This window comes from Rhinopithecus bieti, unplaced genomic scaffold, assembly GCF_001698545.2.
Source record: "Rhinopithecus bieti isolate Rb0 unplaced genomic scaffold, ASM169854v2 scaffold_2915, whole genome shotgun sequence".
Classification (NCBI taxonomy): domain Eukaryota; kingdom Metazoa; phylum Chordata; class Mammalia; order Primates; family Cercopithecidae; genus Rhinopithecus; species Rhinopithecus bieti.
Window position 1 is genome coordinate 833,349 of NW_016803881.1, and position 16,669 is coordinate 850,017.

The 16,669-nt window shown below is 48.1% G+C and overlaps 1 protein-coding gene across 1 annotated transcript in view; it reads left to right on the forward strand.

Annotated features, from left to right (window-relative positions):
* Nucleotides 1–16,206, forward strand: part of ADAM19 (ADAM metallopeptidase domain 19) — a 95,375-nt gene extending 79,169 nt beyond the window's left edge. Inside the window, exons 17-25 of the mRNA XM_017856613.1 lie at nt 866–974; nt 2,425–2,629; nt 3,667–3,744; nt 3,855–3,963; nt 5,971–6,115; nt 7,241–7,325; nt 7,628–7,852; nt 14,063–14,215; nt 15,003–16,206. Coding sequence (XP_017712102.1) covers nt 866–974; nt 2,425–2,629; nt 3,667–3,744; nt 3,855–3,963; nt 5,971–6,115; nt 7,241–7,325; nt 7,628–7,852; nt 14,063–14,215; nt 15,003–15,056 — 1,163 coding nt within the window. The 3' untranslated portion in view covers nt 15,057–16,206. The remainder of the gene's footprint in view (nt 1–865; nt 975–2,424; nt 2,630–3,666; nt 3,745–3,854; nt 3,964–5,970; nt 6,116–7,240; nt 7,326–7,627; nt 7,853–14,062; nt 14,216–15,002) is intronic.
* The last annotated feature ends 463 nt before the right edge of the window (nt 16,207–16,669 follow it).

Below are 16,669 nucleotides of genomic sequence, written 5' to 3' on the forward strand. Positions count from 1 at the left end.
TATATGTATATATATATGCATGCTTCCATTGCTTCCATTCTTTATTAGATAGATTATCTCTAGAAGATACACATAGAATTATACCTAGGAGATATAGAAATTAGAGATGTAAGTATCTTTAGAAAATATACTGTTAATAAGTGCTATTCCTCCAGGATGTAGAGAAGTAGGAACTGGATGACTACAAGAAAAATTTTCCAAGACATATGTATATCTTTACAATATTATGCATGTTTGACCTATTTTTTAAAATCTTGAAATGGAACATGGCTTCTTCATTAGATAGCAGGCTTAGCATGCAACCCTCCCCACACACAAATATAAATCCTCAGTAAGGTAGGAAGAATTTATATCAAACAGGCCACGTGTGGTGGCTCACGCCTATAATCCCAGCACTTTAGGAGGCCGAGGCGGGGGGGATCATGAGGTCAGGAGTTCAAGACCAGCCTACCAAGATGGTGAAACCCCATTTCTACAAAAAAAAACAAAAGAAATAAATACAAAAATAGCCAGTCGTGGTGGCAGGTGCTTGTAATCCCAGCTACTCGGGAGGCTGAGGCAGAGAATTGCTTGAACCCAAGAGGCGGAGGATGCAATGAGCTGTGATTGTGCCACTGCATTTTCCAACTTGGGTGACAGAGTGAGAATCCATCTGGAAAAAAAAAAGAATTTATATAAAACATTATTCTCTGAGTAGATCTTGATGAGAATATGGGGATGGAATAACCTGGGGGGGAACAGGAAGAAGAGGCTGAGTGTTCCCTCCTAGAAAATATTCTTAACTTCACTACTTTACCAAAGATACCTTTGCTCTTGGAGACTTCTGACAGACGAGTATACTGATAGATGTTGCTTGCCCACCCAGGAGCCCGACCTGCCCCTGACCTGTGCTTCGAGAAGGTGAATGTGGCAGGAGACACCTTTGGAAACTGTGGAAAGGACATGAATGGTGAACACAGGAAGTGCAACACAAGGTGATGACCAAAGGGCAGGCCCCATGAAATGAGGATGAATAAGTAGTTTCTACTCTGTCCTCACTGCTGCCCAGCTTAGCAGCGTGACTGGCCCCAGAGCTGCACCTTTACGTCAATCAGTTGAAGTCAGTCATCTATTCTGGGCCCCCTGTTTGACAGTGCACTATTCATCTCTAGGGAAGTCAAGGAGGGTGTGGGTGGCAGTGCTTCCTAGAAAGCTGATCAGGCTTCCTTTGGGGACCATCTTACAGTAGGGCAGGTAACCAGCCCTTTTGGGTCATTTCTGCAAAATTCTAATCATGCCCTAATTTGAATAACTCCTCATTCATTAATTCACTAATTCATTCATTTATTCATCATTCATTCCAACCAACCATCCACTCATCTGTCCATCCATCCATCCATTCATCCATCTATCCATCCATCTACCAGCCATTCACCCACTGATCCATCCATCCATCCATCCATCCGTCCGTCCGTCCGTCCATCTATCCATCTACTATCTATTGAAGGTTTACCGTCTATCTACTATCTATTAAAGATTTACCATGTGCAAGATACAGTGCTGAGTGCATGGAACTTGTAATTAATAATACAGTATGATAACGGGAGTGTGGAGAGAGCCATCCAACCCATCTTAGTGTGTCAGAGTGGTTTCCCAAAGGAAGTTATACCTACACTGAGATCTGGAGCAGTTACCTAGGTGAACAGGGTGGAGAGTTGTACTGGTGCATAGGAGAGTGATCCAGGAAGAGAGATGAATAGAGAAAAACTGGCGGTTGAAAGAACTGAGAACAGTTTGATACAGTTAAAGTATAATGTTGAGATGCAAAGGAGAAGGTCTGCTGAGAAATTAGTCTGGATAGTTTAGCATGGACCAGATCATGAAAAGCCTCAAATGCATGGCTAGGGGAGTTTGGACTTTAGCTTGAGAGCAGTGTGGAAATTAGACTCCTGTGAGGCAGACTGGAGGGAGGTAAATCAGTCTAATGCAGACCAGGTAAGGGGAGTGGGGCAGTGTGAATTAAGGTAGATATATAGGAGGGAAGATGGATAGAGTTTGAAAATGGCTTGAACCCAGGACTGAGGGAGAATGGGGAGTTGGAGATGACCCCAGATTTCTGGCTGGAGCTCCTGGGTGGATGGCGGTATAAGGAGCAAAAAGGGAAAGATTGCTCAGCTCAGGTGGCTGTTCTTAGAGTTAAGGACTTTTCGAGGCCAGTTCTCTGGTCTAGATTTTCTCAGGGTCAAGGAGCCTGTTCTCTTCCCTTGGTGTCAGTCCACATGGAGTCTCTCCTGGTGATTCTCCAAAGCACATGACTGCCCTAAACCTTTGCCCCACCCCACGCAAGCCCACTGTCTTGGTCAGGAAAGACTGAAGCTCTCTGATGCCCCAGCTTTTCCTCTGCCTCTGATTCCGCCTCCTTCCCTCTCTGTCTCTTGTGCCCAGAGATGCGAAGTGTGGGAAGATCCAGTGTCAGAGCTCCGAGGCCCGGCCCCTGGAGTCCAACGCGGTGCCCATCGACACCACTATCATCATGAATGGGAGGCATATCCAGTGCCGGGGCACCCACGTCTACCGAGGTCCTGAGGAGGAGGGTGACATGCTGGACCCAGGGCTGGTGATGACCGGAACCAAGTGTGGCTACAACCATGTGAGTCCCTTCCCCCAGCTCACCTAGGAGCCGACTGCAGAGCAGAGTGATTGAGAAGTGAGCTTTGAGGGAAGGATGCCTGGGCTCAGATGCCACCTCCCCAACCTCTGAGCCTCGGTGGCTCCCTTCATGAAGCGTGTATAGTGATAGCAGGCGCCAACCCCAGAGAATTGTCAGGAGGATTAAAGAAAATCATCCCGGTAAAGCACTTAGGTCACCTAGCTAGTGCCACTTTCATTCGCATCGCTAATTATCATGGGAATTAAAAATGGACTAGGAGTTAGGGAAGCCTGAGCAAAATGATAGCAACTATCCCATGGAGTCGATTCTGATAATGAAACTATGAAAAACATGAAGCATTTAGCATAGCACCTGACACAGAATACTGTCACCATCATTATTTTTAAATATAATGTTAAAATTGGTACATATTAGTGACAAGTAATTAACATAATCAACGTAATAGTCCTATAATATTATATTGTTAAATATGATACTTTAACAATGTATTTGTTTTCTCCCTAATCACAAAAGTAATAGCAGAATTTAGCTGACTGTTGTCCTGTCCTTAGCGTTTGGAGGCTGTTTTCCATTTTTCACTTTGATAGTTACCTGAAGTGGGCTGCCTTTTTGGGTCCTCATAATTTTTTTTTTTTTTGAGATGGAGTCTTGCTCTGTGGCCCAGGCTGGAGTGCAGTGGTACAATCTCGGCTCACTGCCACCTCTGTCTCCCGGACTCAAGCAGTTCTCCTGCCTCAGCCTCCCGAGTAGCTGGGATTACAGGCACAGGCCACCAGGCCCAGCTGATTTTTGTATTTTTAGTAGAGACAGAGTTTCACCATGTTGGCCGGTCTGGTCTCAAACTCCTGACCACAGGTGATCCACCCACCTTGGCCTCCCAAAGTGCTGGGATTATGGGCATGAGCCACCAGGCCGGGCCATGGGTCCTCATATGTTCCAAGTGCAAAATCTTGCCTCTTAACTCCCAACCAGCATCCCTCCCACTGCACTGATCATTCTGTTTTCTCCCTGTGCAGATTTGCTTCGAGGGGCAGTGCAGGAACACCTCCTTCTTTGAAACTGAAGGCTGTGGGAAGAAGTGCAATGGCCACGGGGTGCGTGCTGGGTTCTGGCTTCTTTGTGTCATGGGGGCGTCATGAGGGCAGGCCCTGTGGGTGGTGATGCTCTCTGGGGTGCTGATGCCTCTCCCTTTTCTTCACTCCAGGTCTGTAACAACAACCAGAATTGCCACTGCCTGCCGGGCTGGGCCCCGCCCTTCTGCAACACACCGGGGCACGGGGGCAGCATTGACAGTGGGCCCATGCCCCCTGAGAGTGAGTGCCAGCCCTGCTGGGGCCACTGCCCACTTTTGTGAGAAGAGCGGGTGTCGGGGCAGGTGGCATGTTGCAGAGCATCCACATTGAGTCAGCTTCATTGTCCTGATTTTGCAGAGAGGAAATCAGGATAAAGAGAGACCGAGAGAGGAGCGACTGCCCATAGTGTGGTGTGGGGTCACGGTTCAGTCTCTCTTCTCCCATCCTTTCTACCGAGGAGGGGGAGCCTGCTTAGTAGAGTGAGAGTAAGAGAGACTGTAGGTCATTGAATGTTCCCATTCTTTTTAGGGAACATGGTGACTATTTCTTTTTGGACACTTAAAAATCATCATGAACCTGGCATACATTATGGTGGTTTAGATTTCCTCTAATGGACACAAGTTAAAATGGGGAACCAGACTCTCAGAAAAGTTTTGTAGTATTTTAGTGGATCTCTCAAGGATTCTAGCACTGTGGTTTCTAAAGATTTTTTAAAAAAATATTAACAAAGAACTTAAAAAAACACCAAAATCTTTCAAGGAACAAACCCCAATATGTAAAACTGATAAAAGTAGTATTTTGTTAGTACAAATATATTCTGTATATTTACATTAACCACTTGAGAGAATATTGGGGTAGTTTTGATGAAACCAAATGTTAAGTTATGGATTATGGGTGAGAGTTCAGAGCTTCTAGTCTTAAAATCTGTCTGAGTCTTTTTGCTCTTGTTCATTTTTTTTTTTTTTTGCGAGGTCAGCGCAAGCTGGCTCACGCCTCTAATCGCACAGCACTATTGGGAGGCTGCAGGCGGGCGGATCACAAGTCAGGAGATTTGAGCACCTCCTGCCGCTAACACGGCTGAAAACCCCGTCTCTTGTACTAAAGATCAAAAAATTAGTCAGGCGTAGTGGCGCGGCGCTGTAGTCCCAGCTCTTGGGGCTGAGGCAAGGAGAGGGCGTAGAACCCGAGCCGCGCAGCTTGCAGTGAGCCACGACTGGCACCACTGAACTCCAGCTGGCGCGACAGAGGAGACTCCGCTCTCAAAAAAAAGAAAAAAAAAAGAGTTTTTTATTTTGAAAGGGAGTCTTGCTCTGTCACCCTGGCTGTAGTGCAGTGGTATGATCACAACTCACTGCAACCTCCGCCTCCCGGGTTCAAGCGATTCTTCTGCTTCAGCCACCTGAGTAGCTGGGATTACAGGTGCCTGCCACCACATCTGGGTAATTTTTGTATTTTTAGTAGAGACAGGATTTCACAATGTTGGCCAGGCTGGTCTCAAACACTTGACCTCAAGTGATCCGCCCACCTCAACCTCTCAAAGCTCTCAAAGCATGAGCCAGCACGCCTGGCCAAGTCTTTTTGTATTTTGTGTTAGTTCCTTTGTGTTCAGGAAAATCATGATTCAGGCTAAAAACTAGTGGCAAATTGTAACAGAGCTTGAACTGCTTGCCTGAAAAGGGACTCTCTTCAATTAAGTAGAAGTGGCTATAGAAGCTTTGTACTGTAGAGTCTGTGCAAAACAAGTTGACTTGGCTCTTTGAGCTAACATTAGTGGTTTCCCCATGGTACATAATGTGTGTGGTTTTTTTTTTGAGACGGAGTCTCACTCTGTTGCCAGCTGGAGTGCAGTGGCACAATCTCTGCTCACTGCAACCTCCACCTCCCAGGTTCAAGTGATTCTCTTGCCTCAGCCTCCTGAGTAGCTGGGACTACAAGCATGTGCCACCACACCCAGCTAATTTTTGTATTTTTAGTAGAGATGAGGGTTTCGCCATGTTGGCCAGGATGGTCTTGACCTCTTGACCTTGTGATCCGCTCACCATGGCCTCCCAAAGTGCTGGGATTACAGGTGTGAGCCACTGTGCCCAGCCCATAATGTGTGTTTTTAATTATAATTTGTAAGTTAAAGTAAGTAATACAGATTAAATGCAAATCAAATGCCTGAAGAAAAAGCAGGAATACCTATTTTGAAATCTGCTGTAGCCCAGACAGCTTCTAAATCTCCCACTTGGGTTCTGTTTCTGGAAGGTGTGGGTCCTGTGGTAGCTGGAGTGTTGGTGGCCATCTTCGTGCTGGCGGTCCTCATGCTGATGTACTACTGCTGCAGACAGAACAACAAACTAGGCCAACTCAAGCCCTCAGCTCTCCCTTCCAAGCTGAGGCAACAGTTCTGGTATGACAGGGTTCCGTGGAGGACTCAGGGTCAATTTATGGGTCACAAAGGTCTCCATAAATGGTACTTAGCAGAAGTGTTGGTGACAGTGGGTCTAATTCAGGGAAGACAAATGCAAGGAACATGCTGCCCTCTCCCCTGTTGTGACTGTGACAGGCATTACTAGTTGATCTTATTGTAAGTACTCTACTGATTCTGGTCATCACTCCTGAGTTCTTCTCAGCAGAATATCCCCAACCAAATCAAGCTGAAATATAAAATAAAATCTATTTGCCATCCTTTATCTACTTGATTTGTTCCCCATGTTATTTTATTTATTTATTTTTGAGATGAAGTTTCGCTCTTGTTGCCCAGGCTGGAATGCAGTGGCGCAATCTTGGCTCACTGCAACCTCTGTCTCCTGGGTTCAAGTGATTCTTCTGCCTCAGCCTCTTGAGTAGCTGGGACTACAGGTGTGTGCCACCATACCCAGCTAATTTTTTGTATTTTTAGTAGAGATGGGGTTTCGCCATGTTGGCCAGGCTGGTCTCAAACTCCTGACCTCAGGTGATCTGCCCGCTTTGGCCTCCCGAAGTGCTGGGATTACAGGCATGAGCCACCATGCCCGGCCCCTCTTTGTCTTTTTAACCACTGTTGCTTTAAAGTTTGTTTCATCTGATGTAAGAATAGCTACTCCCGCTTGCTTTTGGTGTCCATTTAAAAAGTGATTTATTATTTTGGATATGGAAGATGTACAGTCTCTGAATCACCTATTAAATAATGCTTGTTCTGGAGGGGATTTTAAGTCCCAGGTCTTTCTGGGTCTATGCCTGATTGGGATTGGTTGATGGCTCGTGACACCCTTGTGTCTCCTCAGAGGGGAAGGATCTTGAAAGGGTGAAGAGAAGGTGTTGAGAGAGCTCTGCTTTGTATAAGGCCAACTCTGTTTCCTTGAGAGTTCTCCATTGGCCACACGTTTCCCTACTTAGGAAGATGTGGTTTGAGAAGACCAATCCCACTCCCTCCAGAGCAGACTTGGGGAAGATTTAGCTGCTTGCTGGCCCTGCTTGTGTCAAAGGGAACTCAGCCACTGTCCCCTGCTGAACATCTGCCCCTTTCTTCTCCTCCCCCATTTCTTGTTTCTAGTTGTCCCTTCAGGGTGTCTCAGAACAGCGGGACTGGTCATGCCAACCCAACTTTCAAGCTGCAGACGCCCCAGGGCAAGCGAAAGGTAAGAGCTTTGCACCACTGAACTTGGCTACTTTATCCCTCACGGTCATGCTGTATTTTTCTAAGAGCCTCTGTGGGCCCATGGATTGGTAATAAAAGCCCTTTTATTGGCTGGAGAGACATGTTATTTGGTTCTGACTTCCCCTAATGACTTTAAAGGTTGCATCTGACCTCTGGGATCCTCGGGCGGTTGATAGATTGGTGTGTCTGTTCTCCCTTTGGGCTCTGGTTTATCTCAAAGAGACACACAAGGGCAGCCCGAGTGATTTCTTGTCTCAGGTGTTCCTTAACTTGTGCATACAGGTAATCAACACTCCTGAAATCCTGCGGAAGCCCTCCCAGCCTCCTCCCCGGCCCCCTCCAGATTATCTGCGTGGTGGGTCCCCACCTGCACCACTGCCAGCACACCTGAGCAGGGCTGCCAGGAACTCCCCAGGGCCCGGGTCTCAAATAGAGAGGATGGAGTCATCCAGGAGGCCTCCTCCAAGCCGACCAATTCCCCCCGCACCAAATTGCATCCTTTCCCAGGTAAGTGGATTGTCAGCAGCCTTGGGCTGGGAACATTGCTTTTAAGGCCACTTTCACTGGGTAATGGCAAAGGTGGGGCAGGTGAAACTTGTGGGGTCATGAGCTGACTGCCTTTTCTGCAATTCGGTCAATACAGGGGCACACAGCGGGTTAGAGCAATTAACATGGGGAAACAGACTCTCCAGGCAGCTCCTAAACCACGTGACATTTTCTCCCGGGTTGTCCTATTTTATGACAAGCCACTACCCACCTTCCACCCCAAATGAACTTCTGTCAGTTCCCCATGCTCGTCTGCCTGCTAGGTCTTTGCCAATGCTGCTTGTTCTGCCTGATACACTCCTGCCTTGGCGGGGCCAACTTCTGCTCGTCCTCAGATCTGCTCCTAGATGCCGCTTCTCCCGGAAAGCCTACTCTGATTCCTCAAGTCTGAGGCTGATGGGACTGTACTTTTCTCACCAGAGTACACTTCCCACCAAATTTTACCTGTTGGTATCTTCTACTGATTGGAAAGTCTTACTGAGGGATGTACCCTGATGCCTTGCCCATCCCAAGGGGCAGGTGCCTCTGGGAGGTGAGAGTGGGGTCCAGACTCTCTGCCCCCAGGCCTGGTGCTCATGGAAGCAGAGCCTGCCCAGCAGCCTGTTCCCACTGCATGTGTGTGCTCTGATGGCTCCAACCACACCTTCTGCAGGAGATCCCCCAGTGCAGACACAGGTGTTTCCTGGGTGGCGGCCGGGCGGGTTGCCTTCTGGAACTGGCCTGTGTGTTTTGGGGGTGACCTCTCAACTGAGACTGCTTTCCTTGGGTGTGGTCCAGAGGGCTCCATGGAACCCAAGCTGTCTCTGACCCTAAGGACTCTGGGGTTGGCTGCAGGCTTTGGAGGGTCCTTAGGATGTATGGCAGTGGTACAGTTTGGGAGAGCTGAGGGCATCCATTCTGTTTCTCTGCTGTGAAACCGCTGCTCTCCCCTTCCTTTTGTGTGGGGCCGCGGTAGAATGGAGAAATCCGTGCAGAAAGAGAGAGGAAAGATTGACAAGGGGAGAGAGGGAAGGAGGAAAGGAAAAAAGCAAGAGAGGGGAGGAGTGGAGAGAGAGAGGTGGAGAGTGTACTCATGTGCTGGGGGTGCTCTAACAGAGTACTGCACACTGGGTGACTTCAAAACAGACACCTCTTTTCTCACAGTTCTGGAGGCTAGGAGTCCAGGGTCAAGGTACTGGCAGGGTTGGCTTCTGAAGCCTCTCTTAGTGGCTTGCAGGTAGCCGCCCTCTTGCTGAGTTGTCACGTGGCCTTTCCTATGCACTCCTGCCTCCCTGGTGTCTCTGTGTGGCCAACTCTCCTCTTCTTCTGAGAACACCAGATTGGATGAGGTGGCCTCATTCTACCCTAATCACCTTTTTAAAGACCTTGTCTCTAAATACGGCCACATTCTGAGGTACTCAGGGTTAGGGGTTCAACATATGATTTTTTTTTTAGGTGATGAATGCACAGTTCAGTCCCTAACAGAGAGATGAAAGAAAGGGAGAAAGCAGGCGTGTAGAGACTTAGCGTTACGGGAGAGCAGGGGTGCCGGCGGAGGGAGTAGGGAGTGGGTCGGACTAGCAATCCACTCAGACTGTTGTTCCGAAAAACCCACACTAGAGGCGTGTTCAGAGAACACGGGGCCAGCCTCACCCCTGTCACCCCGAGGTGCTGAGCCCTGGGTCAGGAGGGGTCAGGGACAGTGGGGACCCAGCTGTGTGTTAAGCGGTGGAGGCTGCGTGTACCCTGCGCCTGCGTTTCTGGGGCTGCTGGCAGGAGTCCCGGGTGCAGGAAGCTGCCCAGCCAGTGGCAGGTGCCCCAAAACACAGCTAGCTCCCAAGCACAGCTTTTCCTGGGCCCCCAGGGCCCAGTTGGGGGTCTCTCTACAAGCGAACAGTGGGAGGCAGCTGCTCCTAGTGGGGGCTGCTGTGATGACATTGGGCTGCCACCTGCCTTCTCACAGCCATTCCAAGAAGGGAGTTGCCACAGCCCTCATTTCTCTTGGAGGTTGCCAGGCCTCACAGGGTTGAAGGGACTTGCCCGACATTGCACATTTGTGAGTGGAGGAGCTAGGACTTGAACCCAGGTCTCACCCAGCTGAGTGAGACAGCCTCCTGCCCTGGGGCCGCTCACAGTCTCCAGTCTGCCATCAAAGATTCCCCACCTCCTAGCTGGGGGACATGGAATCCCTGGAGAAGTGATGGATGAGACCTCATCACTTCTTCAGTTCTGCTATTCTAAACTGGCTTATGCACCTGCACCCTGGGCCAGGGGATGACGAGGAAGGCAGATGGCAGCTTTGCCTCCAGGAGCTCGCATTCTGCTGGGGCAGCAACTTCAGGATACGTGTCACTGCAACAGCGATACTTGCTGGGAAGGAGAGGCTCAGGGTGCTCAGAAGAGTAACAAGGGGATTTGACCTAGTCTGGGAAATCCAGGAAGGTTTCCCTGAGGAGGTGACATTTGAGCTGAGACATGAAGGAGGAACAGGACTTAACCAGGCTCTGAGGGCAAGTGATGAAGGAGCTTTCCTGGTCCCAGGACCCACTAGTAGGGAGGCTCTGTCATGGAAGAGGGCCCTGCAGGTTGAAGGAACTTAAAGTTTTGTGTTCTTAGGGCCCAAGGAGCTATGAGATGAGGCTGGAAAGCCAGGAGGAGCCCAAATATGCCCAGGCCACATAGCCTTGGTCAGGATTTTGGTCTGTATTCCATAGAAAGAGGACAGTGGTGACATGATGCAATTCTCTATTGACAAGGATTGATCGCTGTTTGGGATATCTTTAGGCAGGAGGGAGGTGTAGTTCCTGCAAGGGGCCCATAGATACTTCTGAAGCTGTTAATCTACTGTTTGACCTGCATGAGGATTACTTGGTGTATTCACGTTGTGATAATTCATCTAGTTGTATAATTATGATTTGTTCACCTTTTTCTGTGTATATTATATTTGAATTTTAAAAATAGTTTTAAAAAATGAAAGTCACTCTAGAAGCAAATGGGTATCCTAGTTAGAAGATTGAAAGGTTGTCCTGAAGAAAGATGGTAAAAGCTTGGAGCAGGGAGTAGGCAGGGCTGATGGAGTGAAGCTGATAAGAAATGTGCAGAAGAGAAAATAGACAGGACTTGAGGATCCATTGCAAATAGGGCTTGGCAGGGGATGACGCCCCGTGTCAGGCTTGTGCAATCTGATCGAGTGAGATGCTGTCCCTTGTGGTGGAAGGGAGCATGGGCCAGAGTAGCTGAGGGATGTTACTGCTTTAGAAAAAGGAAAACAGTGCTGGGCGAGGGCCCTGGTAGGGCTGAGTCGGATCATCACAGATGTGGCCTGTGGCCGGTTGCTGTGCTGGGAGGCCCAGCGCTGATATGCTGATGAGGCTCCTGCCCAAACACCAGCCCCTCAGTGGCTCATTGGCACAGCTCCTTGGGAGCACAGCCTTTACCAGTTGCAACCTGACATCTGCATCCAGCTGTCACCTGCCCCAGAAGGTCTCTATCCTGGCTTCCAGCAACCACTGCAACTTGGCAGCTCTTCTGGGCTGGGGAAAGTGGTGGTGAAGGGGGCGGGTTGCATTGTCCTTCTAGGTGGAGCTGAAGAACATGGCGTTTTGGCCCTAAGAATTTGCTTTACTTTCTGACGCCGCGAAGCTTCTTGGAGAAAATCTCGGCTCTTTGTGTTATTCCTGCCCTCTCTACATGCTTGCCTTTTGTCCGCTTTCATATGTGGTAGTGACCCTCTGGAGAAGGGAAGGAAGTCAAGGAGAGCAGGCACTGGAATGCCCATCTATGCCGTTGGCTTCCCCTTAAACTCCAATAACTTGGGGGCCTGCGGGTGGCACCATCATTCTTTCCCCCTAAAAAAATAATGGATCAATTAATACATGTTGAACACCTACCGTATGCTAGGAACTGTTCTGAAAGCCGAAGATGTATCAGTGAACCACACAGATGGAGACCCCACCCTGCTTCAACTCTAGAGGGGGATGGAGAGACAGAAAGTAAAACTCAACTTGATAAGTAAATAAATTATATATGTTGGAAGGCGGGAAGTGATAAGAAAAGAAGAGATATGTTAGGATACAAAGGTCAGGGAATGTCAGGGTGGGGCTGTTGTAATTTTAAATAAGGTAGTCAGGGCAAAGCCTTGTGGAGATGGTGAGAACATGAAGGTAATAGTAACACAGCAAGGACAGAATCCATGAAATGTGCCACACACATAGACAACCAACATGAACAAAATGTAGCTGCTGCTTTGTTTAAATTTTGTTTTAATCTAAACAGGCAATACACATACATGCTCTCGTTAAAAAAAAAAGGAATCTTCAAGGGCTGGGCATGGTGGCTCATGCCTGTAATCCCAGCACTTTGGGAGGCCGAGGCAGGCAGATCGAGACCAGAGGTCAGAGTTCGAGACCAGCCTGACCAACATGGCGAAACTCCGTCTCTACTAAAAACACAAAAATTAGCCAGGCATGGTAGTGGGCCCCTGTAATCCCAACTACTCAGGAGGCTGAGGCGAGAGAATCGTTTGAATTCGGGAGGCAGAGGTTGCAGTAAGCCAAGATTGTGCCATTGCACTCCAGCCTGGGGGACAGAGCAAGATTGCATCTCAAGAAAAAAAAAAAAGGAATGTTCACCTGGACCACACCCCTCCCCTCTTGCACCCCATCCCGGCGTAATCTCTTTTCAGTTTGGTCTGTATCCTTCCTTTTTTTTCTGTTTATAGACATTTCTAGTAGGTGGTGAGCATGGTGACTTATTTTATGTCAACTATCCTCTCCAGCTTGTTTGTTCCACCTAACAACTCTTGAACATCTCCCCACGCCAGCCCCTATCAACCTACTTCATTCTTTTTAAGTGCTATATCATCTGTCACTTTATAATTTTAGTTGTTTTTCTGCTGATGAAATTTTGCTTATTTATAGTTTCTTTGCTGTTACAAATAGTGCTGCAAGGAACAGATTTGTTACATAGGTATACACATGCCATGGTGGTTTACTGCACCCATCAATCCGTCATCTACATTAGGTATTTCTCCTAATGCGATCACTCCCCTAGCCCCCCACCATCCAACAGGCCGCGGTGTGTAATGTTCTCCTCCCTGTGTCCATGTGTTCTCATTTCATGTTCAACTCCCACTTATGAGTGAGAACATGCGGTGTTTGGTTTTCTGTTCTTGTGTCATTTTGCTGAGAATGATGGTTTCCAGCATCATCCATGTCCCTGTAAAGGACAGAACTCATCCTTTTTTATGGCTGCATAGTATTCCATGGTGTATACGTGCTACATTTTCTTTATCCAGTTTATCACTGATGGGCATTTGGGTTGGTTCCAAGTCTTTGCTATTGTGAATAATGCCACAATAAACATACGTGTGCATGTGTCTTTATAGTAGAATGATTTATAATCCTTTGGGTATATACCCAGTAATGGGATTGCTGAGTCAAATGGTATTTCTAGTTCTAGATCCCCCCTATTTAATAATGATGCTGGGAAAACTGGCTAGCCATATGCAGAAAGCTGAAACTGGATCCCTTCCTTACATCTTATACAAAAATTAATACAAGATGGATTAAAGACTTAAATATAATACCTAAAACCATAAAAACCCTAGAAGAAAACCTAGGCAATACCATTGAGGACATAGGCATGGGCAAAGACTACATGACTAAAACACCAAAAGCAATGGGAACAAAAGCCAAAATAGACAAATGGGATCTGATTGAACTAAAGAGCTTCTGCACAGCAAAAGAAACTATCAGAGTGAACAGACAACCTAGAGAATGGGAGAAAATTTTTGCCATCTATTCATCTGACAAAGGGCTAATATCCCCAATATACAAAGAACTTAAACAGATTTACAAGAAACAAACAGATTTACAAGAAACAAACAACCCTATCAAAAAGTGGGTGAAGGATATGAACAGACACTTCTCAAAAGAAGACATTTATGCAGCCAACAAACAGATGAAAAAAAGCTCATCATCACTGGTTATTTGTCCTCTCAATAGATACTGCCAGCTTGCTCTCCTGACTTCCTCTTGAGAATATAAACACATTATACATACAGTTTCTTTCTAAATGGGACCATACAGTGTATAACTTTTTCCTATCTGATTTTGACCCATAAGATAGCAGGGATATTTTCTTTCAAACAGGCCTCTGGCCTTCAAGTGAGGCTTATTGCTTTCTCTCCAGGACTTCTCCAGGCCTCGGCCACCCCAGAAGGCACTCCCGGCGAACCCAGTGCCAGGCCGCAGGAGCCTCCCCAGGCCAGGGGGTGCATCCCCACTGCGGACTCCTGGTGCTGGCCCTCAGCACTCCCGGCCTTTGGCAGCACCTGCCCCAAAGGTGAGTCCATGGGAAGCCCCCAAGGTGAAAGCTGGTACCAGAGGGCTCCAGGGGGGCAGGTGTAGAGTTGAGAAAACGAAGTAATTCATGCTTCCTGTGGTCTGGACTGAACTTCCAGAACAAAAGCCAAGTACAAAACATTCATGTTTCTTGGTGCCTGCTTGACTGTGGAGTTTTGGCTTCTTGTGAAAGTTGATGCTTAGAATCCCAAGCTGCAGTGGCTTCAGTCCTGCTCCCGCACCTGACCTGCAGAGGGACCCTGAGCAAGTCCCTCTTGAGTCTGTTTCCTCATTTGTACAGAGGCAATGATGGGCAGTAGTACCAGCCCCATCAGGTTGCTGTGAAGAGCAAGGCAGTGCATTAGTAGAAGCCACCTGGCCTGCGGGAGGCTGTGCACACTTGGCCCCTCCTCATACCTCTTCTCTGTGGCTAACAGTCTCAGTTTGCCAGTCTTGGGAGTTGGGTCAGAAAGGGATGAGGTGAAGAAGCTGGCTGACCACCCTGTATTCCCATGAGGCACCAGGAAAGCTATGGACTGTGCTGCTGCCTTAGCAGGGAAGGGAAGAGGAAGGGGTGACTGGTCAGTTTGAGACAGCGGCACCCACTACACCCCTCCCTGCAGGACTGATGGTCTGGGTGAGCGGACACATGGATGCACTTCACAAGAAGCCTTTGTTCTCAGTGGGTGGTCCACCCCTTCTTGTAAAATCAGGAGGATGACTCCCCCTTGATCCCATTGATTAGCATCAAGCTGATGTCTCTCTCCCTCCCTTCTTTTTCTTCCCAGTTTCCAGAATACAGATCACAGAGGGCTGGAGGGATGATTAGCTCGAAAATCTAGACCTGTCCAAGGGGCTTCTCCCTTTCCTTGAGCTCTCTGGACACTGCAGAGGACACATGGCCATGGAACCCTGAAGAAGCATGTCTGGCCGCCGCCTCTGATCTCCTCCCACCCTCCTCCAGGAATCTCCACATCTCCAAAAATCTCCTTGTTGACTCAGTGCCTCCTCGGCTTCCTTGGAAGCCCAGAGGGACTACGATCCAATGGCTTCTAGGTGTTGTTTTGTGCAATATACAGCCCCAGGTAGGGAAGGGAGAGTAGAGGAGGATGAATGGCAGCTTCTCCTCCAGACTCCTAGCCCCGAGGTGCTGATGGAGATGATCAAGGCTGGCAAGCCCCTCAGGCCAGCTCATCCATTCACTCCTGGGGTGTAGGGCACGCAAAAGAACTTCCCATTGCTTCTGCTCTCCTCAGAGGTCCCGGGCTGGACAGAGGCTGGTACTTACCCACCCCTTTTAGCTTTTAGGGATTAAGGAAGGGTCAAGCCAGCCACTGCTGTGGCTCTGTCCAGGGCTTGGTTGAGGGAACGGCTTCTGGCTGTATGGCTGCATGTGACAAGCCAAGTCCCCTCCCACCTCTCCCCAAACCCCTGCATCCCCATATTCACACGGGTCACTCTGACTCAGACAGGTACTATTCATAGGCAGTGTAGACAGCAGGAGGAGCCCGGGCTTGGGCTTCCTCTGAGTCGTGATGCCAAAGGTTGCGACTCCTGACTCTGGATAATTTTTAGTTGCTTTTTGTTTTCTCTGCTGCGCTTTCCTGGTGCCCCATGTTTTTCTCTCTTCCTTCCCCTCTCATTCCCCTTCTAAGTGTGGTGCTTTGGTGGGCAAACCCTCAGTAGTCCTGACCTTCTGGTGAACAGGTGCTTGTGACCTGCAAGTCAGAGTCCTCTGTCACAGTCGGCCACTGGATTTCCCGCATTGGCTCTCAGGAGTGTGACCAGAGTAGACTTGGGGCATGGCCATTGTGGTCATATGTTTATTTTTCATTGTGTTTTGTGACCTCAGCAGGGTGGGGGTCTTCTTCCTTAACTCTCTGAGCTAAATCTAGGTGAGGTCCCACTTAGGAAGCCCAGCTATTTACAAAGTACACATGAGGGAGCCAGCCTGCCCTAGTGGCTGGTCATTGACTTCGGGCTGGACCGTTGCCTTCTNCGGTGTTTGGTTTTCTGTTCTTGTGTCATTTTGCTGAGAATGATGGTTTCCAGCATCATCCATGTCCCTGTAAAGGACAGAACTCATCCTTTTTTATGGCTGCATAGTATTCCATGGTGTATACGTGCTACATTTTCTTTATCCAGTTTATCACTGATGGGCATTTGGGTTGGTTCCAAGTCTTTGCTATTGTGAATAATGCCACAATAAACATACGTGTGCATGTGTCTTTATAGTAGAATGATTTATAATCCTTTGGGTATATACCCAGTAATGGGATTGCTGAGTCAAATGGTATTTCTAGTTCTAGATCCCCCCTATTTAATAATGATGCTGGGAAAACTGGCTAGCCATATGCAGAAAGCTGAAACTGGATCCCTTCCTTACATCTTATACAAAATTAATACAAGATGGATTAAAGACTTAAATATAATACCTAAAACCATAAAACCCTAG